General features: G+C 52.7%; 1 protein-coding gene across 1 annotated transcript; it reads left to right on the top strand.

Moving 5' to 3' along the window:
• The first annotated feature begins 1,220 nt into the window (after positions 1–1,220).
• ATP8B3 (ATPase phospholipid transporting 8B3) lies at positions 1,221–24,623 on the top strand. The gene is made up of 28 exons (XM_077788724.1): positions 1,221–1,272; positions 1,781–1,872; positions 4,431–4,544; positions 5,363–5,461; positions 5,846–5,907; positions 6,462–6,534; positions 6,624–6,694; positions 7,804–7,886; positions 8,679–8,837; positions 9,428–9,516; positions 10,073–10,266; positions 10,981–11,189; positions 14,182–14,184; positions 14,292–14,326; positions 15,252–15,408; positions 16,012–16,200; positions 16,598–16,710; positions 17,141–17,305; positions 17,567–17,678; positions 17,940–18,015; positions 18,410–18,542; positions 18,954–19,218; positions 19,681–19,904; positions 20,755–20,838; positions 21,394–21,633; positions 21,838–21,976; positions 22,217–22,347; positions 24,105–24,623. The coding sequence occupies exons 1-28, from the start codon at positions 1,221–1,223 to the stop codon at positions 24,621–24,623; spliced, it is 3,882 nt and encodes a 1,293-aa protein (XP_077644850.1).
• The last annotated feature ends 111 nt before the right edge of the window (positions 24,624–24,734 follow it).

Genomic DNA, 24,734 nt, shown 5'->3' with positions numbered 1-24,734 from the left:
GCCCTGTCTGTGCAGGGAAGGGTGTCCCCAGCTGGGGACAAGGACAGAGTGGGGCACAGGAGGGAGGAGGGGGATTTTGGCATTGCTCTGTGTCAGATTTGGCACTGAGGAGCTTCTGAGGGATTCCTGTGCGGGAGAGATCTCATCCCTCCAGGAATCCCCCTGCTCCTCCTGCTCCCCCTTACCTGTGGGACAAACTTTTGGGAGTGTCCCACCACCCCAGCAGCTCCCTGAAACCCTTCCTCCCTCCTCAGCCGTGCTGTGAAATCAAAGAAAGCAACATTTGGGGTCCAGATGTGCCCAGAGCAGCTGTGGCTGCCCCTGGATCCCTGGCAGTGCCCAAGGCCAGGCTGGGCAGGGCTGGGAGCAGCCTGGGACAGTGGGAGGTGTCCCTGCCACGGCAGGGGTGGCACTGGGTCCCTTTGAGGTCCCTCCCAACCCAAACCATTCTGGGGCTGTGTGTGCTGAGCTCGGGGGTGTCATTTACACTCCCAGGACAGGGACAGCACCAAGTCCTGGCTGGTGAAGAAGGATTTTGTGGATCAGAGCTTCTCCTGGGCAGGCTCTTGGCCGCAGAGGCCGAGGTGCTGTTGGTGTTTGGGTCTCTTTGACCTGGAATGAGCATGGATGCCCAGCCAGTGGCATCTGTGAGGTGTTGGGACAAACCAATACCCACAGGAGCAAGAGGGAAGTTGGTACTTTGGGTAAAAAAAATGGAAAAAATGATCAAAGGAGTGAGAGAAGAAACAATGGCAGGGGCTGACTTGTGCTGGGATTATTTAATAATAAGGTAATTAATGCTTTATCCCTCACTGCCTCCTTTCACGTGAGGATCACAAAGTGCTTCACAAACGTAATTAATCTTTCCTATCATCCCTGCAGGAAGGTCTCGGGGCCACCAAGCGTGAGGGAAATCTTGTCATTGCTGGAGGTGGCTGCTCCCCCAGCAGGATGGGAGCTGGGGTGGGGTGGCAGGACAGGGAGAGCTCCAACTCCTCACCGGTGACTTCAGGGATCTCCTGCAGCTTCCCCAGAGGGCAAAAATGTCTCGGAGCTGTCACAGGCAGCTGGGATGGGAGAAGGCTGGTGGGAGAATGTCCCTCGCACAGGGTGTCCTGCCCTGGAGCCTTGGGGAGCTGGAGAATCCCAGGGGATGGTGCTGCTCTGTGTTTCACAGGCTGGGGTTGTCCTTGTCCCCAGGTCCTGGCAGCGGTGGCAGCATGGCTGAGCAGGACCCAGCCACAGGCTGCCCACGCGGGGAGCAGCAGCCAGGTCAGTGTGACGAGGGCGTGCTTTGGGGATTTTCCTGCTTTCACTTGGTTTATGGGCAAGTTGGACGTGGCACACGGGTGTGAAATGGGGAAGAGAAGATTTGGGGTGAGCAGGGACCGTCAGCTGGGGCAGGTGCCGGGAACAGGGCTGGGATGTTCCCTGCTTGGAGGGTCTGCGCTGGGATGGCAAAAACGGAGCTGGGAGAGGGAGAGGAATGACCTGACCAGAACCCCAGAGACTGGGGCTCACCCTGCACCGGGCTGAGCCCAAAGGGTGACCCTGACACTCGGGGGAGGCGTGGGCAGCGCTCCTGCAGCCCTGGGATGTCCTGCTCTCCCTGTCACTGTCCCTGTCACTGTCCCTGTCACTGCCCCTCAGACCCAGCTGTGCCCGCAGCCCTCGAGGTCCCCGTGCCCCAGGGAAGCCACCCCAGCCGAGGCCACCACGGGTCCCTGTGCCCTGCCAGGCCGGCCTGGCTGCCACCGGTGATGTCCCCTTGCCTCTGCAGCTGCCACCTGGGAGGTGAGGGCCAACGACCGCTCCTACCACAGGCAGGCCAGGAAGAAATTCGCCTTCTGCCTGAGCAAGAGGAAATACTCAGTGAGCGCCGAGCCTCCCTTCCCTTCCCTTCCCTTCCCTTCCCTTCCCTTCCCTTCCCTTCCCTTCCCTTCCCTTCCCTTCCCTTCCCTTCCCTTCCCTTCCCTTCCCTTCCCTTCCCTTCCCTTCCCTTCCCTTCCCTTCCCTTCCCTTCCCTTCCCTTCCCTTCCCTTCCCTTCCCTTCCCTTCCCTTCCCTTCCCTTCCCTTCCCTTCCCTTCCCTTCCCTTCCCTTCCCTTCCCTTCCCTTCCCTTCCCTTCCCTTCCCTTCCCTTCCCTTCCCTTCCCTTCCCTTCCCTTCCCTTCCCTTCCCTTCCCTTCCCTTCCCTTCCCTTCCCTTCCCTTCCCTTCCCTTCCCTTCCCTTCCCTTCCCTTCCCTTCCCTTCCCTTCCCTTCCCTTCCCTCACGCAGCCCCCAGGGAGGACTTTGCACTCTGCTGGTCTAATCAAAAGGTTTTTCAAAATGTGTTGAGTGAGCAAAACCAGATTTATTTTATTTTATTTTATTTTATTTTATTTTATTTTATTTTATTTTATTTTATTTTATTTTATTTTATTTTTTTATTTTATTTTATTTTATTTTATTTTATTTTATTTTATTTTATTTTATTTTATTTTATTTTATTTTTTCAGCTAAACAGCATCGAGGTCAGTGAGCTGGGCTTAGATCACAGTCAGAGTCAAAGAATATTTTGAGCTGAAAGGGACCCACAGGAATGCAAAAGTGCAGCTCGTGTTGAACGGCACATAGGGAACGAAGCCACAAGCAAATGGTTTTATTCTGAATTTTATGCTGCCCTTGGATCGGATAAATCCATTTCCCTGTCAGAACCCGAGATTATGAGAATTTTAAACTTTGTCTACTCTCAAACATTAACCCCCAAAAAACCTCTACATTTAAGCTAAAGCAGTAAAAAAAGCTTCCAAAGTTAAATAATAAAATTAAGATTTTAAGTGTGTAGTTTAATTAAAAGTGTGCAATATCACATAGTAGAACACTTAAAGTTTTAAGTTTTAAAATATAGTAATATATATAAAACAAAAGTTTTAAGGCCAACTTCATAAGTTGAAGTAGTATTTTGGAATTAAACAAAAAAGTTCTCCTTACAAGACATCAGTAATTAGTTAAGTTAAAAGTAAAAATAATCTAAGTGTCATTTCTTAATTAAATAGTTTTTCTTTAAAAAAACTTATAAAAATAGACACAAAGCCATTTTGTAGCTTGTTAGTAAAATATTATAAAATTAACAGCTTGTAAAACTATAATATAGATAAAAAATAATAAACATCTAAATCTGAGCACAAAATACCATCTCAACACGTTCACTCCCAACCCTAACCAAAGCAGAAAAAGAAAATTAAAAATCAACATTAGTGGTGGCCCATGTGAGGGAAAAAAATAATATTAAAATAATATAATATAAAAATAGTATATAATGATATTACAATTAAAAATAATAAGAAAATAATATATTTAAATAAAACTATTAAAATTAATAAAAAGTAATAAAAACCAAATATATGTAAAATATATGTGTATATATTATATATTATATATATTAAGTATATATATGCATAATAAAATAAGATAGAAAACTAATATGTATAATAAAATAAAAATAAAAATAATATACAAATAAAATAATATATTAAAAATAAAACTAAATAGCGATAATAATATAAAATGTATAATCATATTGAAATAAAAATAATATTTTAAATATTAAAATATATAACACTGATGATAATAATAATTATTATTATTATTGTAGAAGTCAACATTTTCTATTTTATTTTAGAATAGCAATAATAATGAAATACAATAATATTAATGTTATTAATAATATTGATAATATTAACAATATTGATAATATTTATTATTATTATATTTTTATTTTTATTTTTATTTTTATTTTTATTTTTATTTTTATTTTTATTTTTATTTTTATTTTTTATTTTATTTTATTCTAATTTTAATTTTAATTTTAATTTTAATTTTAATTTTAATTTTAATTTTAATTTTTATTTAAAATTTTTTTTTAATTTTTTTTTATTTTTTTATTTTATTTTTATTTTTATTTTTATTTTTATTTTTATTTTTATTTTTATTTTTATTTTTATTTTTATTTTATTTTATTATAATTTTAATTTTAATTTTAATTTTAATTTTAATTTTAATTTTTATTTAAAAAATTTTTTTAATTTTTTTTTATTTTTTATTTTATTTTTATTTTTATTTTTATTATTTTTATTTTTATTTTTATTTTATTCTAATTTTAATTTTAATTTTAATTTTCATTTTTACTTTTATTTTTATTTTTATTTTATTTTTATTTTTATTTTCATTTTTACTTTTATTTTCATTTTTACTTTTATTTTCATTTTTATCATTATCATTATCATTATCGCTATTATTATTATTATTATTTAGGAACCAACAAGGTCGATTTTATTCTTTAGACACTTTCCCTTCCAGCTCTGCTATTTCCCGGCCCTTTGCCCGGTGGGGTCCCGGGGCGCGTTGGCGCCTCGGGCGCCCCCGACGCGTCCGCCCGTCCCCGCAGGGCAACGCCATCAGGACGGCCAAGTACAGCGCGCTCAGCTTCCTGCCCCGCAACCTCTGCGAGCAGTTCCACCGCGCGGCCAACCTCTACTTCCTCTTGCTCATCCTCCTGCAGGTGGGCACCGCCACATCCCGCCTGGCGGCTCCCCCGGCGCTCTTCCACCTCTCGGGAATTTCGGGCGGGTTCGACCGTGCCCAGAGCGGCCACGGGGAATCCCGGCCCCGCAGCAGCGGCGGGACGTGGAGCTGCTGGAGCCAGGAGATGCTGCCAGGGCTGGAGCCCCTCTGCCCTGGAGCCAGGCTGGGAGAGCTGGGGGTGCTCCCCTGGAGAGGAGAAGCTCCAGGGAGAGCTCAGAGCCCCTGGCAGGGCCTGAAGGGGCTCCAGGAGAGCTGGAGAGGGACTGGGGACAAGGCCTGGAGGGACAGGACACAGGGAATGGCTCCCAGTGCCAGAGGGCAGGGCTGGATGGGAGATTGGGCAGGAATTGTTCCCTGGCAGGGTGGGCAGGCCCTGGCACAGGGTGCCCACCCTGGATCCCTGGCAGTGCCCAAGGCCAGGCTGGATGGGGTTGAAGCAATCTGAAGGTGTCCCTGCCATGGCAGGGGTGGCACTGAGGTCTCCAGTGGAGGCTTTGAGGTCCCTCCCAGTCTAAACCATTCCTTGATTCTATGAAATGGGTTTGGTTCGTATAGAGGGGAAGGTCAGATTAACCACACCAAGACAGAAATTCATCCCTGCACATTCAGAGATCCAGGAGAATTTCACACGTCAAAAAGAGGTGGAAACCCACCCAAAGAGGTGTCTGTAGCAGAGGTTTGGTGATTCTGAGATGGGTCCCTGCCACCCTCGGGCTCTGGGAGTCGCTCAGTCACCTCAAGTGCCCCAAGGTGGGACAGGAGCTGTGTCAGTGCTGTAAAATCCTCTCTCTCCAGACCTTCCCTGAGATCTCCACGGTGCCCTGGTACACTCTGCTGTTCCCCCTGAGCTGCCTTCTCATCATCCGGGGGCTGCGAGACCTCGTGGATGACATCGTGAGTGGGGGTGGCCCTGGGGACACGGGCGGGGTGGGGCCCTTTGCTGCGAGCTGGGCTGAGCAGCTCAGGGGCTGCTGCCATCCTCACTCCCTACTCCACCACATCCAGAGGGGTTTTAATTTTCCTTGGGAAAGCTGTGACACCCTGGATGCTTCCCTGAGGTCCGAGCCCTCATTTCTGTCACTACTTGGTAGTGCCAGTTGGGTCCCCAGAAGCAGCTGGGGGGAATTCAGCCTCTTTATTGATCAGAACACGCCTTCCCACGGCTCAGAACGCAGCTCTGGCGCTGAGGAGGGAGGTGGTGGCATCAGGGGGTGTTCTTGTGGGACACCACAGCTGGCATGACCCATGCCTTCCCCTGTCCGTCTCTCCCGTGGGCAGGGCCGTCACCGCAGTGACAGGAGCATCAACAGCCGGCCCTGTGAGATCCTGGCTGGGAGGAGGTGAGCGGCTCGGGGGCTGTGCCTGTGTTTGCCAAGCCTGGAAAATCCGTGTTCCATCGAGCAGCTGAAGTGCTGGGAACCCTGGAGCAGCTGAGGAGGGGTTTGCTGGGGCTGTCCCGGGCTCTGCAAGATCCCATCACCTCCCGAAACGTGCCACAGGTCCTCCTGTGGGATTCGTGGTGTTCCAGGCATGGGCAGCAGGCCTGAAAATGCCCCAGTTTGCTGTGAAGTGCTGGGGGAGGTTTCCTGGGCCACAGAATTCCTCCAGGCCATCAGCACGGAGCCGTGTCCCTGCTCTGCACTGCTCCAGGGAAAGATGAGCTTTTCCCAGCCGTGCTCAGGGTGCTGAGAGCCCCTGTCACCTGTGGGTACAGGGACACGGATGTGGCACGCGGCTCCTGTGCCACCCTCGGTGCTCTGCCCTCGCGAGGCGGCACAAGAACCCAGAGACCCAAATCCTGCAGGAATTTGGGGCAGGCACGGGCTGAAACAGCCAGAGCCCCCAGTCCCACTGCTCTGCAGGGACACAGAGCTGTCCCCTGGATCCCCCACAGGTTCTGCTGGCAGGAGTGGCGCGACATCTGCGTCGGGGACATCGTGCGGCTGCGCAAGGACAGCATCGTCCCGGTGAGGGGAGCCCAGAGCTGGCTGTCCCTGGGGGACATCTGTGACCAGGGGCTCATCCAGCTGCTCTCTCCTGCTCTTTGCTCCCCAAGGCTGACCTGCTCCTGCTGTGCAGCTCCGAGCCCAGCAGCCTGTGCTACGTGGAGACCGCTGACATTGATGGGTGAGGACAGGGACAGGGACAGGGACAGGGACAGGGACAGGGACAGGGACAGGGACACAGACCCCTCTGGCCATGGGGGTGATGCCTTAGGGAGCTGGAACAGAGGCTGGATGGAGTTCAGAGCAATAAAACTGATATTTTTTGCAGTCCCTTCAAAGGCCACACCCTGGCAGTACCACAGCCACAGCCCAGATGGCTCCAAGATGGAAGCAAAAAGGGCTTGGTCATGAGATTTCACATTTTTATAAGTTTTAGTTCATTTGCATTTTGGAGTTAACTGTCTAATTAACAGCTGCAAATGATGAAGGTTCATCCTCCTTGCTTGCCCACCCTACTCTTTTCACGCTGTTCATGTTTTGGGCCTGAAGTTTGAAGAGATTTTCCTTGAGTCTCCAGATGGAATAGGAATGGTTTTATATTCATCAACCTGTGAAAAGATCCTAGTATCAATCCTATATCCCATTATATATTCTATATATAGGAGATATATATATATATATATATAGGATATATATAGGACATAGGAGATATAGATATATATACACATATATATATATATCTCCTATATATCCTATATATATCCTTAATATAAAGCTAAAAGCTGCATATCAAAACAGAACAGAAAAACTTAAAACTCAAGGTATCAAGGGGACAGGGCCAGAGACCCTGGGGGTCTTGGGGACCCCCAGCGCTGGGGGGGTTCAGTGAAAACCACAGGATTTGGGAGATCCTCCAAAACCCAAACCTGCAGACTCCCCAGAAATGCGGATTTGACCCAGAAGTTTTGAAAGTGGGAGTCCAAAAGTTCTGGTGAGGGTTCTACAGAGCAGCTGGCGACCGAAGGCCAGTGTCTCCATCTCCCAGCTCCCTCCCAGCCCGTCCTCCCTGTGCAGGATGATTTAAGGGCAGGGTCCCCAGGCCAGCCTCTTCCTGCACGAGTGCTCCACGTCTGGCATGACAGGTTCCCTCTCTGGCATTTCACTGCCACCTCTTGTGTAATTAGCTGATAATTAATGGCTGGCTGTATCCCATGGGCCTGACCAGAAGATGAACAGCTCTGTCACCCCACAAGATTGTTTTATTTTCCTTTCCCTGGCTCCTGCTCACAGGGAAACCAACCTGAAGTTCAGACAGGCCCTTCTGGTCACCCACCAGGAGCTGGGGAGCGAGGAGAGCATGGCTGCCTTTGATGGTGAGTCTGCTAGCTGGGGAGGACATGGCCAGTCCCACTGGGATGGGATCACTCAGCCTTGGGAATTCTCTGCCCCCCTGTCCCCATCAGTCCAGCAAAGGCACTTCCCATCACTTCTGTGGTGGATCCATCAGGGTTGGGCACCTTCCCCCTGCCCTGGATCTAGATTTTCCTGCTGGAAGCAAGCTCTTGGTTCCCAAACCTGAGCTCAGCCCCTGCTGCTCCTCCACAGGAAGCAAAACTCCCCTCTCCAAGGCCTTGGGCATGAAGGGGGTTGTGTTTGTACCTTCCCCAGTGAGGTTCCAGGACTGCCCAACCTCCCAGCACCTCCATTAGCCTTAATCTGAGCCATCCAAATCCCACCTAGAGATGCCCTGACAAACCCTGGATCTCCCTGAGGCCCTGAGTGTTGGATTATTCTCAGCTTTTTACAGAGATGGGGTAACTGAGAGGTGTTTGAAAAGATTTTATTCCATTATCAGTCTTGATGAAGGGTGAGACATAGGAGATGTACGCCATTCCATCAGAAGCCAACATATTTCTTGGTTATAATGATTGATACATTTATGTTAAAATTATAATTTTTTTTAAATGTTATAATATTTTATAACCTTTTCAGCCTGTCACCTTTTGCCACACAACCCCGCTAATACTTCTAACAGCAATAACCTATATTTTTACCATTACAAACCCATCTCTCGCATCTTTGGGGGAGGGGACGGACACGTGAGGCTGAGCGGGGAGGAAGGCTCTCGCTGTCTTCCCCCTGTCCCCTGACGTCCCCTGTGGCAGGGCGGGTGGCGTGCGAGGAGCCCAACAGCCGCATGCACAGCTTCACGGGCGTCCTGCGCTGGCGGGGCCGCACGCACGCCCTGGATGGAGACCGGCTCCTGCTGCGGGGCTGCCGCGTCCGCAACACCGCGCTGTGCTACGGCCTGGTGCTCTACGCAGGCGAGTGGCGCTGCCCGGGCCGGGAAGGGCAGGGATCCCCGGGCAGAGCCGGGATTTTAAGCTGCCCAAGCGTTTCCAGCACCTCCAGGTGCCCTTCGCAGCTGGCACGAGGTGGAGGAGCTGCCGCGGCGTGTCCCGGTGGTGCTGGGGTCAGTGGTGGGAGGTGAGGTGGTACCAGAGGTCTCCTCATCCCAGGTTATCCCCCAGCTAAAACCCAAAATAGCTTGGGTTTAACATGTTCAGAGAATCAGAGAATCCCAGACTGGTTTGGGTGGGGAGGGACCTCAAAGCTCATCCAGTGCCACCCCTGCCATGGCAGGGACACCTTCCACTGTCCCAGGCTGCTCCAAGCCCCGTCCAGCCTGGCCTTGGACATTTCCACTCATCCTGGGTCCAACCAGGATGGGAGAGGGGTGAGAGCTGCTGAGATTCACATTTTGGAGTGTGCAACCACAGCTCCATGGACACCAATGGAGGGAGGGTCTCCTCACGGGAGGGGACGTGTCAGCATGGAGGGAAGCAGCCTCACTGACCTGCAGGTGAACCTTCTGAGGACTTGTATTTTTACTTTGGAAATGTTTTCTGCCCAGGGTTTGATTCCAAAATCATGAGGAACTCTGGGAAGATCAAGAGGAAGAAAACCAAACTAGACCATCTGATGGACCGGCTGGTGATCGTGGTGGGTGTGGGGCCAAGACTCTGCCCTGCTCCTGGGCTGGCCCACAGGGCTCCTCATGAGAGGCCTCTTGCTTGGGTGGTGCTGCTTTTCTTCACCTTGCAATATTCGGTCCAAAATGTCTTGGGTTTAACGTGCTCAGAGAATCCCTGAATGGTTTGGGTTGGGAGGGACCTCAAAGCCCATCCAGTGCCACCCCTGCCATGGCAGGGACACCTTCAGATTGTTCCAAGCTTCATCCAGCCTGGCCTTGGGCACTGCCAGGGATCCAGGGCAGCCACAGCTGCTCTGGGCACCCTGTGCCAGGGCCTGCCCACCCTGCCAGGGAACAATTCCTGCCCAATCTCCCACCCATCCCTGCCCTCTGGCAGTGGGAGCCATTCCCTGGGTCCTGTCCCTCCATCCTTGTCCCCAGTCCCTGTCCAGCTCTCCTGGAGCCCCTTCAGGCCCTGCCAGGGGCTCTGAGCTCTCCCTGGAGCCTTCTAGAGAAGATTCTGGTGGGCTCTGTGATCCTGAGGCTTTCTCATCTCGGGACCTTCTCATGCTGGTTTCCCACCAGATCTTCTTGCTGCTGTTGGTGACATCCCTGGGCCTTGCTGTGGCCTCTGGGTTCTGGGCCAGGACGTTCCAGGAGAAGCACAGCTACCTGGCTGCCCTCTACCAGCACACCAGCCCTGCCCAGCAGGCCTTCCTCAACTTCTGGGGCTTCACCATCCTCCTGAGCATCATCATTCCCATATCCATGTACATAACGTAAGGACCACGGAGCTTGGCAGGGACCAGGGCCCAGCACCCACCCCCTGCCCTTGCCCCTCACCTGGAACTGGGTCAGGGCCCCAGAATGAAGGTCCAGGTGTGGCCAGGTCATTGCCAGGTGCTCCCTTAGCCAGGAGAGGGGAAGGGTGGGTGGGGTGTGTATCCCACAAACACCAAGGGTGTGCTTTGAGATCTCCCAGGGCAAAAGCAGAGCAGGGATGCAAGCCCTGGGCATCCCTGGAGAGGGATCTGGGACAAGGGATGGAGGACAGGGCACAGGGAATGGCTTCCCTGTGAGAGCAGGGATGGATGGGAGATGGGGAATCATGGGCAGGCTGAGGATGGCTCTGAGGAAGGTGCAGCTCCCTGGGAGCAGGATCTGAGATATTCCTGGGCTTCCTATGGACAGCAGCAGGGATGGGGAGGAGAAGAGCACAGCTGCTCTGTGAAGCCAACAATCACAATTCAGGCTGGAAAAAGCTGTTTCCAAACTTTTGGGCCCTTTACTGGACCTCCAGATCGGTGAATTTGGTCACCAAGGGCCACAATTCCAGAGAGAACCAGTGGGTGATGAAAACCCTCTGGCCTCACCCAAGCCCAGAGCAGTGGGGATGTCCACCTGCCTTTCCTTCCTGCCTCAGGTCCCCAGCACCCTGGGCTGTGAGGAACACTGCCTCCTTCTCCCTGGTTTTCTCCTCCTGGACTCCCTAGGTTTGAATTCATCTACCTGGTGAACAGCTGCTTCATTAACTGGGATCTGGAGATGTATTATGGTGCCAAGGACATCCCGGCCGAGGCCAGGAGCACCAGCCTCAGCGACCAGCTGGGCCAGATCCAGTTCATCTTCTCGGACAAGACGGGCACCCTGACCCAGAACATCATGAGCTTCAAGAAGTGCTGCATCAACGGCACCATCTATGGTAACCACCACAGCTGGGATGGGTTTGTGGGGGCTCAGAGGAGCTGGAACTGGGTCTTTCCACCCCTCCTGAGTGCTTGGGACAGGGGGATTGGTGTTGGTAGGAATTCTCCTTGTCCTCATCCCCCAAGTTTCTGGGGCTTTGCAGGTGCACTGTTTATTATTGTGTCTTGGTTTGAACAGACAGGTGTCTGCTAAGCAAGGCAGAAGCCTTCCTTGAAATGCAAAATGCAAACCCCCTCCTGCTGAATTATTATGATTTTGAAATTCAGGGGCTCTCAGGTGAAGATATGGGAGTAGGAATAACAGTTCTTTATTAGGGAAGAAAAAAAAAAGATAAAATAAAAATGCAGCAATACAAAACAACCCTGTCAGAGTCAGAGCAGCCCTGTCCCCTGTGGGTCAGGGAGGTGGCTCAGCCCCATCCCAGGGGGGCTCAGCCCTCCTGCAGTGCCAGCTGTGCTTCTGCTGGAGCAGGATCTGCACAAGGGGGGAGTTTTCCTCTGGAGCTCCAGGGCTGGGGGAGATGGGCCTGGGCTCCTCTGGGAATGCAGGGGGAAGGAAGCTGCTCCTCTGGGAATGCAGGGGGAAGAAAGCTGCTCCTCTGGGAATGCAGGGGGAAGGAAGCTGCTCCTCTGGGAATGCAGGGGGCAAAGGCTGCTGTGCTGTTCCCAGGTCAGATTGGATCCAGGTAGGAATTCTTGGCTCCTCCCCTGGGTGCAGCATCCCCCCATGGGATGATGGAATTTTCTCAGCCATGCAGGGACACTCACTGGCCCATGGAGAGAAGATAATTAATAATTAATGGCTCATTAACAGATGAGATCTCCTGGAGGGAGGATTGTGTCCTAGACCGCAAGGCCAGATGTGCTCAGTTGCCATCTGTTAGAGGTGTGGCAGTTGTCTTCTCCTAAGTGGGCACTTTCCTTCATCTCTTCCCCAAACCAATCCTCTGTTCATGGGCTATTGAATGTCACTGTGTGACTGATAAAAGCTGCAGCATCCCACTGGGAGATGCTCTGCCCAGAGGGAGGAGCCAAGCGTTCCTACCTGGATGTAATCTGGAGTTTCTGGAGCACCAGCCCGGCTTTTCCTGCCCTGGATTTCCCAGAGGAACAGCTGCCTCTTCCACTGCAAGGAGACCACCCCCTTTTCTACAGGATCACTGCTCCAACAGAGCCACACCTGACACTCCCGGGACTGCAGCCACAATTCCCAACTGGACTGCAGCCAACACCCTGTCCAACAGGGTGCCAGGCTGTACCCTGACTCTGTCAGTGTTGTTTGGGTTCACTGCGTTGTTTATTTTATCTTTTTCTTTTCTCCCCTAATAAAGAACTGTTATTCCTGCTCCCATATTTGTGCCTGAGAGCCCCCCTTAATTTCAAATTTACAACAATTTGGAGGGAAGGGGTCTACAAATTTTTTTTTTCCATTTCAGGGGAGGCTCCTGCCTTCCTTAGCAGACACCTCTCTTTGCAAACCAAGGCAACTGGTTGTGGTAGAGATAAAGAAAGCTGCCAAAAACCCAAAAAAACCAGAAGAGAACTGCCCCACCCCTAACAGATGGCAATAGAATTCACACCCCCAGCCACGTCTTCCAACCTAAGACAATTGTTGTTGTTTTAATGAAGGAAAGGGATAATTGTTGGGTTAAGAATGCTTTATTCTTTAGATAAATATTAGTTTTAGAGGTTGTGAGATTTTAAAAGGGTAAGTAGTTGTAAGTAGTTATAAGGTTTTTGTTATAATATATAATTTCTAACAGATAGTTGTTATAAAGTTTATTTTGGGTTTGTTTTACTATTTTTATTTAATTTTGTTGTATTGTGGATATTTTGGTTTAATGGGTTCTTGTTATGTTTATATAGATGTTTTTATTATAATTGTTAGTTTTTAGTTTATTTTAAATTTTTATAGTATAAATTTAAAATTATTTTATTAATATGTTTTTATTACAAGATAATATATAATTTTATAATTTTTATATAGTTTTTGTAAGGCTTATTTTGTTTTTAAGTTTATTATTTTTATTTAATTTTGTTGCATTGTGGATATTTTGGTTTAATGGGTTTTTGTTATATTATATATATGTTTTTATATATATAAAAAACTATATATATGTTTTTATATATGTTATAATTTTTAACATTTTAGCTTATTTGATATAATTATATTTCTATATTATAATTTTTGTTATTAATACAGTTTTTATTTATTTAAGATATAATTTTATTTATAATTATAGAAGTTTAAGTTTATGATTTTTTATTTAATGTTTGTGTATTTTATTTTTCTATTAATCTAAGGTTTTTTAAGCTTGTAGATTAATTTTTTTCTATTTGTGGAAGTTTTTATTTTTTATTTTATTATAAAATTATCATTGTCCTTAAGCTATTCAATTAGAGTGAATATATTTTTTGCTATGTTTTTTTTTTAATTTGTCTGGTGGGGTTTTTTTGAGTTTTTTTAACCTTTTTTGCAAATTTAAAAATTTATTATTTTTAATGATTCTGCTCAGTTTTCCCCATAAAACCTTGAAAACTGCCACATCCTTCCTCTTCTCATTGCTGCACTTCAGCTCTTGGCTTACTTTGGGAGACATCATGATGCTTAATTAGTGAAATTTAATGAGCAGGACAGGCCCAAGCTTTAGCCTGAATCCCTGTTTTCCTGAGGTAAGTACAATGTGCTTGAGACAAATGGACTGGGATAAAAACAAAAATGAAGGCAAAAAATCCCTAGCATAGCTTTTAGGCAGGAATAAACCAAATTTTCCCTGCCTGGCGTAGCCCATCCCACCCCTGTGGAGCAGCACGGCCTCATCCCAGCGGGCTTTGGCCAAATGCAGAATCTCCCAGGAAATGCAGCTGAAAGTAGACCTGAATTTTTAACATTAAAATCAGGGTGAAAATCTGAACAAAAAGCCAAGAAGATGAGGATATCTGCACTGGAGATATCCCAGTGGAGTCTGAGCCTGAGCAGATGCTGAGCTGGTGCCCTTTGATTGTTCTTTGGCCAGCAGGAGCCAGAGCCCCTCCAGAGAAGCTGCTCCGAGCTCCCTGCCAGCCCTCCTTTAACAGGATTATTTTTATTTTGGCAGGTCCAGGCACAGGCCATGGGAACAAACAGGCACCGGTGAGTAAAGCCCGCTCCCAGGTGCCATGGGGCTGTCACTGGTGACACTGGTGACACTGGTGACACTGGTGACACTGGTAATTCTGGTGTTTCTGGTGACTCTGGTGACACTGGTGACACTGGTGACTCTGGTGACTCTGGTGACTCTGGTGACACTGGTGATTCTGGTGATTCTGGTGACACTGGTGACACTGGTGACTCTGGTGACTCTGGTGACTCTGGTGACTCTGGTGACTCTGGTGATTCTGGTGATTCTGGTGACACTGGTGACTCTGGTGATTCTGGTGACACTGGTGACACTGGTGACTCTAGTGACACTAGTGAGACTGGTGACACTGGTGACACTGGTGATTCTGGTGTTTCTGGTGACTCTGGTGATACTGGTGACACTGGTGACACTGGTGACACTGGTGATTCTGGTGTTTCTGGTGACTCTGATGACACTGGTGACACTGGTGACTCTGGTGACTCTGGTGACTCTGGTGATTCTAGTGTTTCTGGTGATTCTGGTGACTGGTGACACTGGTGACACTGGTGACTCTGGTGACACTGGTGACACTGGTGACCCCAGACACAGCCTGGTGTTGAGGAGCTCAGCTGGCTCCCAACAGGGTCCAGGCTCTCAGAGGAGCCTGGTGAGTTTGCCTCTCCTCAGCTGCCATTCAGGACAGAGAAACCAGGGTCATGAAAGGATGCAGTTCTATTCTGAGGGTTTTTTCATCCCCAGCTCTTTTACACTCACCCCCTTGGCGTGGGCAGCGCAGAGCTGGGCTCAGCCCCTGGCCGGGGGCTGTGCCCAGGGGGTCTCACACTGGCAGGGAGGGGAGGACACCTTAGAAGGACACCAGAGTCACATCCTGGTGCTCCTGGGGACACGGAGTGCTCGGTCCCACCGGGCTCCTCCATCCTGCCCGTGCCTCTGCAGGGCTCGGGGCTGAGCCGGGAGCTCCCCGGGGAGCAGAAGTCGGATGCTGGTGATGTGACCCTGCTGGAAGCCGCCCGCAGGGACGAGGACCCGGTGCTGAGGGAGTTCCTGAGGCTGCTGGCCCTCTGCCACACCGTCATGGTGGAGGACAGGGGCGGTGGGTTGAGCCGCCCCTCGGGGCTGTGGGGCCAGCTGTGGGGTGGGAGAGCCCGTGGGTGGCTCCTGCCACTGTCCCTGTGCCATGGATTTGTGTTTGGGGGTGTTTTAAAGCTCACGGGTGGGAACAAAAGCACAACGGGGATAATCCTGGCTGGGGCAACAAGCAAAAAGGGTCAGAGAATCCCAGAATGGCTGAGGTTGGGAGGGACCTAAAAACTCATCCAGTGCCACCCCTGTCATGGTAGGGACACCTTCCACTACCCCAGGGTGCTCCAGCTCCAATGTCCAGCCTGGCCTTGGGCACTGCCAGGGATCCAGGGGCAGCCACAGCTGCTCTGGGCACCCTGTGCCCTCCCAGGGAACAATTCCTTCCCAATATCCCATCTAAATGTCACTTTTTCAGTAGGAAGCCATTCCCTGTGTCCTGTCCCTCCACCCCTTGGCCCAGTCCCTCTCCAGATGGGATGAGCAGGACTGAGTTTCCCCAGCCTGGCAGCTCAGGCTCAGGGTGTCAGAGCTGGGCAAGAACGGGGCACTGCAGCTGTCCCAGAGGTGTTTGCTGGGAGTCTCTGTGTGCCATCCTCCTCCTCCTCTCCTGCAGACCAGCTGGTTTACCAGGCAGCCTCCCCGGATGAGGAAGCGCTGGTGCTGGCAGCCAGGAACTTGGGCTACGTCTTCCTGGCCCGGACTCAGGACACCATCACCATCAGGGAGCTGGGCAGGACCAGGACGTACGAGGTGCTGGCCATGCTGGATTTCAACAGCGACCGCAAGAGGATGTCTGTCCTGGGTGAGCGGGCTGGGCTGGGCTGTCCCAAGGTCCCTCTGTGCTCAGCCCCACAAGGGGTGGCACTGGGATGGCTGCAGGTGGCCACAGCTGGCTCCTAAGGGTCATCCTGGTCATCCCTGTGGATTTGGTCAAGGCAGCCAAGAAGGGTTTGAGCAGCCAAGAGAGAGGAATTAAATCCAGGGCTCAGAGGAGCTGTGTGAGGAGCTGACAGTCCCTGATTCTGCCCCGTGCTGGTGCAGATCTGGGGATATTGCTGTGCTTCCCACGGCCGCAGATGGAAAAGCACCAGCGAACCTCTGGTGCCTTCTGGGGCCAGCACAGGCCAGCACTGTGTGGGGACAGCCACGAATGGGAGCCGTCTCTGAGGGGACCTGAGGTGTCCTTCCCTCCCTGGCAGTGCGAGACCCCCAGGGCACCATCCGGCTCTACACCAAGGGTGCTGACACCGTCATCCTGGACAGGCTGCGCAGGCGAGGGCCCGAGGAGACCCTCACCGAGAGGGCTCTGGATGTGAGTGCCACACCAGCCCGGGGTGACAGGACTGCTGTCCCTCCTCCTGGGGTGACAGGACTGCTGTCCCTCCTCCCGTGGTGACAGGACTGCTGTCCTTCCTGCTGGCTTTGGGCTGGGTGTCCTGCAGTCCGTGCCCTGCTGCTCTTCCTCCCTCTGCCTTAGGGATTTTGGTTCTGCCTTCTGCTCTAGGAGCCTCACCTGCTTGTGGGATGGGGATAAGAGGCATGGAATCCACCTCTGGTGTTCTGCATCCAGCTGCATGCAGGGATGCTTGTGGGGATGCTGCAGGATGGGGGGAGAGACACACCCAGGTCCTGGAGTGCCTCTGGCTCTGCCCACGGCTGGCCTGGGGTGATGCCCTGGTCCTGTGAGGGTCTCACGATCCTCTCCTGGGGAGGGAGGAGAGTGCTGACGTGTCCTCCCTCAGCGCTTTGCGGAGGAGACGCTGCGGACGCTGTGCGTGGCCAGCAGGGAGGTGAGCGAGGCCGAGTTCCGCGCCTGGAGCCGGAGGCACCGCGAGGCCACGGTGCTGCTGCAGCACCGTGCCCAGGAGCTGGACAGGCTCTACGAGGAGATGGAGCAGAACCTGCAGGTGGGATGGGGCTGGGGTCAGGAGGAGCTGTCTGCGCCCCAGAGCTCAGGCATGTGGGGTTTGGCTCTCCAGAATGAGGAGGTCCAACCCAACACCCATTCCCCGGAGGGAGGAGTTCTCCCTGAGGGGTGACTTTGTGACATGCCAGTGGACACTGGGGTGTCAAGCTGTGTCTACCCCCGGCTGGTTGGATCCAGGGGTGATTCCCACCTCCGTGTCCTGCCCTGCCCCGTGCCATGACACCCAGTCACCCCCCTCCAGCTGCTCGGGGCCACAGCCATCGAGGACAAGCTGCAAGATGGAGTCCCCGAGACCATCCAGCTGCTGAAACTGGGCAACATCAAAGTGTGGGTGCTGACAGGAGACAAACAAGGTCAGTGGAGGCACCCCCAGACCCCTCAACACGTTTCACTTCTCCCCTAACCAGGACCAGAGAGGAGAAAGGCCACTGGAAGTGGGCAGGAACTGGTCCCGCTGCTCCCTTTACCCTCCAATAGCAGCACATCCCACCCGCCAGGGGAAACTGAGGCAGGGGAAGGAGCTGCTGCCCACCAAGGGCTTTTGGAGCCAAGGGCTGGGGGCTGCCCTGGGCTGGGGGGCAGCACCACGGACCATTGAGAGCTGGGTGTTGCAGAGACGGCGATGAACATCGGCTACGCCTGCAGGCTGCTGACGGACGACATGGAGATCCTGGAGGAGAAGGAGGTCAGGTGAGGAATCGTCCCCTCCTGGCTCACAACATTGCTGTCCCTGCTGGGGACACCCTAGGGCAGAGGAACTGCGACAGGGTGGGCAGAGCCTGACTCAGCCAGAGGAACTTCTTCCCTGTGCCAGCCTGGATGCCCATGGTCTTCCTCTGGTGTTTTTCCAGGTCTCCCCACCTGTTTCTTCTCCCACCCCACGCTCCTCCTTGGCAGGCTTTGCCCAGAAAGGCTTTAAGCTTCTCTCCAGCCTCTAAACCAGGCTGATTTCTGATATGAGTGAACCTCCTCTTTGTTCTTCCTGTTCCCACCACAGTCCCACCTCCCTAGCTTTGAGATGCCCAAGGCCTCACCAGCATTCCCAGTTTCCCCAGCTCACGTCCAACCCCCCTTCCTCCCCCAGCGAGATCCTCCAGGCCTACTGGGAGAGCAACAACAACCTCAGTGGTGGTGGGGACGCCCCGTGCAGCCTCTCCCAGCAGCGCCCAGAGACTCCGTGCCACAAGAGAGCCATCATCGTCAGCGGGGACTTCCTGGTAAGGTGGCACCTGGATGCTGTTCTCCTGCCTGATGGTTGTTCCTGCCCTGTGGTATCACAGTCCTGGCTGGCACCAGGATGTGGTTCTCCTCCTGCCCAAAAAGTGGGAAAAGCCCATTTGGGGCTGGGGAATGAAGGGTGGAGAGGAAAAGAACCTTTCACTGAGCATTTGGTGCTGGGGGGCTTTGGCCAAAGCTGCCCGGTGTTGAGGGGTGACGCGGGCTGGGTGGTGACCTCAAGCTCTCGTGGTCACACTGGGACATACTGGGCTCATGGTCACAGCACCCCCTGTGAGATGGGCTTGGTGAAAGCCAGAGCCACTCTTTGGGGGCACTTGAGAGCAGTGCTGAGGAGCTGAGGGCTCTGAGGGCCGTGGGTGAGGTCCCAGCCATGTCTGCTTTCCCCCAAGGACAAAATGCTCCACACGGGAGAGGTGCTGAAGGAGAAGGGGTGGCCATGGCGGTGGCTGCGCTGTGACGGAGCCAAGGCCTCGCAGGACCAGGGAGGTCTGGTGGAGAAGGCCTTTGTGGACCTGGCCACCAGCTGCCAGGCTGTGATCTGCTGCAGGGTGACCCCCAAGCAGAAAGCCCTGATGGTGCAGCTGGTGAAGAAGCACAAGAAGGCTGTCACCTTGGCCATCGGGGACGGGGCCAATGATGTCAACATGATCAAAAGTGAGGCTCGGCCAGGGGGAGGTCTGGGTTCTGTTGGTGTGTCCCACTGTGATGGTGGTGCCCCATTTGTCATCTCCACCATCTCACCCTCCCCTTTGGGGTGAGGAACTGGGAGGGGAGCCCCAAACCTTGCTGTGCTGGGAGGGGAGCGAGAGGCACAGGACAGGGGCCAGCCCAAGGCAAGTGCAGGGTGGCCCACGTGCTTTTGGCATCTGGGATGAACCCTGATGAACCTTCAAACCCCAGCGTGGGCAGCTGGCAGAGCCACCCCTGCCCCTCGCAGCAGCGCTGACACGGGGCTGTGCTCTTGGCACACCACACCTGGAATATCTAGGACGTGGGATAGAGGGGGCTTGTTCCCTTTGTCTGTCACTCCTGGATTCACATTCCTGGGGACGACCCATGGGGAAATCAAGCCCCCAGCTCCCTCCAAACCTCCCGATGTGCGTTTGCCACCCGCAGCCGCGGACATCGGGGTGGGCATCAGCGGGCTGGAGGGGCTGCAGGCCGTGCAGTGCAGCGACTACGCCCTGGCCCAGTTCTCCTTCCTGCAGCGCCTGCTCCTCGTCCACGGCCGCTGGAATTACCTGCGCATCTGCAAGTTCCTCCGCTACTTCTTCTACAAGACCTTCGCTGGCCTCCTGGCCCAGGTGTGGTTCGCTTTCCACAGCGGATTCACGGCCCAGGTGAGGGGTGCAGGGGTCACATCCATCCTGTGGAGGTCTCTGCACCAGAGTTACAACTCCCCTGCAGGGATCGTGCCTGGGGCTGCCTGGAGGACATCACCACCTTGGTCCCCTGTTCTCCCTCACCATGTCCAAATTCTGACTGAGATACAACTGGTTATCTGTACTGGTTATCTGCTTTTTGCCTGGCTGGACTGGGAAAGAACCTCAGGGAAACTCAGGATCTCCTTGTGTGTCGTAGTTGAGATGGAGACAATACAACGCAACACTCCATTTTCAGAAGGCTTCAAAGCATTTTTTATTATAACATGCATGCTTTTTATACGTCCTTAAGAAACTCATAAGTTTACACTTTACTCATTGGTCAGGAAAGACAAACAAAGTTCTTATTGGAGTATACAGTTGCAGGTTTTTCTTATTTATCCTTTCTTCTTTCTTGGTATCTCTGTCAATGTCCTTGGTAGGAAATTCTTTGAGGGGTAAATATGGATCCTCTTATCAAACTCCTCTCTGGCTCACAGAACTGGCTGTAAAACCTCTTGCACACTTGTGAGCTGCAGTTCAGTCTTGGACAGATGCAGGATCCCACGTGCATTAAGCTGCTCTCCTCCAAAATGGGAGCTTTGATCTCAAGGGCCAACATCAAGTGTGACTTGACCAGCAACATGTGGAGCTCCAGCCCCATCTCTGTCTGCAGCATGACCCTACAGACAATGTGGGGCTGATGCAGGGGATGGGGGATGTCCAAGGGGACTTCCATGTTTGAATCTGAGCGTCCTGGGGCCTGGACATCCTTTGTGAGTCTTTCCAAAGCACCTCCAAGCTCACAGCTTCTCCCTGTTCCCTTTAGCCTCTGTATGATGGCTGGTTCCTTGCACTCTACAATATTTTCTACACTGCCTACCCCGTGCTGTCCGTGGGCCTTTTGGAGCAGGTACGGCTTCCCCGGGCTCACCCAGCCCTGTGCCACCCTCGGCAGGTGGGAACCACCCAGCAGTCCCTGCACCCACCTGCACAGCCCTGTGTGCCAGCACACGGCATTGGCAGCTGGGTGGGCATTTGGAGCTCACCCTCCATCCTGGGGTGCCTGTCCTCAGTCACCCCAGAGCCACTGGGCAGAGGGTGTGTGGGGTGGGGTGGCCCCATCCTGCTCCCCCAGTCCCTGCATCCCCTCTGGGATTCTCTCCCTGTCCCAATCCCTGCATCCCCTCTGGGATTCTCTTCCTCCCCCAGTCCCTGCATCCCCTCTGGGATTCTGTCCCTGCCCCAATCCCTGCATCCCCTCTGGGATTCTCTTCCTCCCCCAGTCCTTGCATCCCCTCTGGGATTCTCTCCCTGTCCCAATCCCTGCATCCCCTCTGGGATTCTCTTCCTCCCCCAATCCCTGCATCCCCTCTGGGATTCTCTTCCTCCTCCAATCCCTGCATCCCCTCTGGGATTCCCTCCCTGCCCCAATCCCTGCATCCCCTCTGAGATGCTCTCCCAGCAGGACGTGAGTGCCAAGAAGAGCCTGGAGTTCCCTGAGCTCTACGTGGTCGGGCAGCAGGATGAGCTCTTCAATTACCGCGTTTTTGGTGTCACCCTCCTGCACGGGGTGGGCACCTCCCTCATCAGCTTCTACATCACACTCTGGGCCTTTGAGGATCGTGTTGGCACCAAGGCCGTGGGTGACTATGAGTCCTTCTCTGTCACAGTGGCCCTGTCAGCGTTGCTGTCAGTCCTCGTGGAGGTGAGCACTGATCTGCTCTTCCTCATCCTGCCCCACGGCAGATCTTCAGGGTCCCTGGGCTCTGGCACTATCCCCAGTGCCTCCATGGCTGGGGGAATGATCTCCCTGGGATGGAGGAGGGATTTGGACAAAGCAGCTGAATGGAAGGTCACCGTGACCCTCATGAGACTGTGTGCTCTGCCCACTCTGTCCTTGTCCCCACAGATTGTCCTGGACACTCAGTACTGGACAGTGTTGTCCTTCCTGATGGTCACAGCCAGCCTGCTCTTCTTCTGCCTCTTCTCCTTCCTGACCCAAAGTGTTGATGCCTACAGGATAGCCCCTGCCATCTTCCGTTTCCCAGGTGAGTGCCCTGGGGACCCCCTCGGCCCTTCCCTTCCCTGGCCTTGGTGCTAGGAGCTGTTTCCCACCCTGCAGATCATCTCCCCGTTCTTGAACTGCTGTCTTGACTTTTAACTCCAGTCTTGGTGCCACCTCCTCTTTAGAGCCCTCAGCACCTTCCTGGCTGGGGGCCTGTCTCCCAGCACTTGTTCCCTGCTCCCTCTCCATGTTCCCTACCCAAACACCACAGCTGTGTTGACAGATGCCAGCTGGAATGCCCTGACCGACCCCTATGTCCTGCTCGTGGTCCTGCTGGCCCTGGTGGTCAACACCCTCCCCTCGCTCACCGTCCACGCCGTCCGTGCCACCCTGGGCACAGCCACCACCCAGCAGGTGAGGGCTGGGGACACTGGCAGGGCAGGGCCCTGCTTCCCACCGCTGCTGGTGTCTGGGATTGGTGATGCCAAGGGGAGGTTCCCCAGGGAAGCCTGGACTGTAGTGCTGGGACATGTCCCCTCTCCTTGGTGGTCCCACTCATGGTGGTCCTTCATGATACTGGTACAACTCTGACTCCAGAGGCCTCTCCCAAAATTGTTCCATGGTCCAGCAGCAACAAGGGCGAAGACAGCTGACCCAGCTGTTGGAGAGGGTCTGCTTTTGGCTGCAGTAAGGACTTGTCCTCCAGGACCTCCCAGGAGGGTCGGAGGTCTGCTGCAGGTCCCCAGCCCTGATGGAGCTCACCCCCACCAGGGTTGTGGGTTATACCTTCAAAAGAGTCCAGGTGGAAGCAGGGCTTGAGATTGTGCTCCAGAGCTCTGTGAGCTTTGCAGCCCCCTGGGAGAGTCCCCACATCCCCCATCCCCTCATGGAAAAGGATCCATCACGGTGGAGCTGGGATCCAAACCCTGTCCTGGTGGGGACGCCTTGTGAAGGCTGAGCTAGAACAGAGATTGACAGAGCTAAAGAATAAAGCAGGGATTTATTAAAAGGATCTCCTCCATGGATCCACCTTGGGCAGCACAAGAGCCCAGCCAGGGCTGCACCCAAGATGAACCAAAATGGTCACAAAATGCACAACTGCTCACAGGGCCTCTCACTTTGTTCAGTTCTGCTCCATTTGCACATTGGAGTTCATTGTCCAATTCCAGCTCCAGCCCATGCAGTCCCATCATTCTCATTTTTCTCTCTTCATTCCACATTGTTTGTGCTCTTGGGCTGAGATTTGGATCATTTGTCCTTGGTGCCCAGCTGGAGCAGGAATTGTTTTGTCTCCCTGCTCTGTGCAGAGAGCTCGCCAGCCCATAACATGAAGCCCAGACCTGCACACTAAAGCAGCAGAGCCTGAAAAATAGAAAAGCTCAAACCTGAGGCACCAATGGAGGGTGTCCCTGTGCCTACTGTGTGTCCCACCTTTGGCTGAGGCCTTGCCTGGGAGGTGTCCACAGCCCGTGTGGGAGCAGGCGCTGACACTGTGCTCCAGAGCTCCTGGAGCTTTGCAGATCCCCTGGAGAATCCCCACATCCCTCATCAAGTGGAAAATCAGGTCATTGTAGAGCTGGGAGCCAAGCCATGCCCTGGTGGAAGTGCCCCTACACTCCCTTGATGCCTCAGGTTTGAGCTTTTATGTTTTTCAGGTTCTGTGCTGCTTTAGTGTGTGGGTCTGGGATTCCTGAGGGGACGGTGAGGGGGTGGGCACAGAGCAGGGAGACAAAACAATTCCTGCTCCAGCTAGGGACCAAGGACAAATGATCCAAATCTCAGCCCAAGAGCACAAACAACGTGGAATGAAGAGAGAAAAACAAGGATGGGACTGCATGGGCTAAAGCTGGAATTGGACAATTAACTCCAATGTGCAAATGGAGCAGAACTCCAAAAATAAAATAAAAGTGAGAGTGATAAAAGTGAGAGGCCCCATGAGAGGTTGTGCATTTTGTGACCGTTTTGGTTCATTTTGGGTGCAGCCCTGGCTGGGCTCTAGTGCTGCCCAAGGTGGATCTATTGAGGCCTTTTAATAAATCCCTGCTTTATTCTTTAGCTCTGTCAGTCTCTGTTCTAGCTCAGCCTTCACAAGGCATCCCCTTCACGTCCCCCCTTGGGCTGAGGGCTCTGCTGGGAGATGTCCCCACCCTGACCTCTGTGTGTCCTTGCAGAAGATCCACCTGAAGGCCAAGCAGGAGTCCCCGGTGGAGCTGCGCTCCCACGTCCCCCGTGGCTCCTTCCGCCGCCGCTCCGGATACGCCTTCTCCCACCGGGAGGGCTACGCGGGGCTCATCACCCGCGGGGACAGCCTGCGTGGCAGGGACAGCCTGCGTGGCAGGGACAGCCTGCGTGGCAGGGACACTCTGTGTGACAGGGACAACCTGTGTGACAGGGACAACCTGCGTGACAGGGACACTCTGTGTGACAGGGACAGCCTGCGTGACAGGGACAACCTGCGTGACAGGGACAACCTGCGTGACAGGGACAGCCTGTGTGGCAGGGACAGCCTGCGTGACAGAGACAGCCTGCGTGACAGAGACAGCCTGCGTGACAGGGACAGCCTGTGTGGCAGGGACAACCTATGTGACAGGGACACTGTGCATGACAGGGACACCTCTGGCAGCACCACTCGTGCCCTGAGCCCCCGCAGGACCCCGGCCGTGCCCTCCGTGTGCTGCCCCTCGGTGTAGCTGGCCCTCGGTGTAGCTGGCCCTCGGTGTAACTGCTCCTCGGTGTAGCTGCCCCTCGGTGTATCTGCGCTGTGGTGTAGCTCCTCCTCAGTGCAGCTGCCCCCCGGTGTA

Source organism: Lonchura striata, chromosome 28 (assembly GCF_046129695.1).
Source record: "Lonchura striata isolate bLonStr1 chromosome 28, bLonStr1.mat, whole genome shotgun sequence".
In the NCBI taxonomy this organism is placed as follows: Eukaryota; Metazoa; Chordata; class Aves; order Passeriformes; family Estrildidae; genus Lonchura; species Lonchura striata.
The sequence above is the reverse complement of the archived record's forward strand: the minus strand, read 5'-3'. Positions and strand labels throughout refer to the sequence as shown.

What these genes read in the sequence shown, in the direction of transcription:
- ATP8B3 (XM_077788724.1), top strand. Translation starts at nt 1,221, where the DNA reads ATGGCTGAGCAGGACCCAGCCACAGGCTGCCCACGCGGGGAGCAGCAG. An exon ending in GCAAGGACAGCATCGTCCCG is followed by an intron (nt 6,535 to 6,623) that starts GTGAGGGGAGCC and finishes TTGCTCCCCAAG; the next exon opens with GCTGACCTGCTCCTGCTGTG. An exon ending in CCCATATCCATGTACATAAC is followed by an intron (nt 10,267 to 10,980) that starts GTAAGGACCACG and finishes TGGACTCCCTAG; the next exon opens with GTTTGAATTCATCTACCTGG.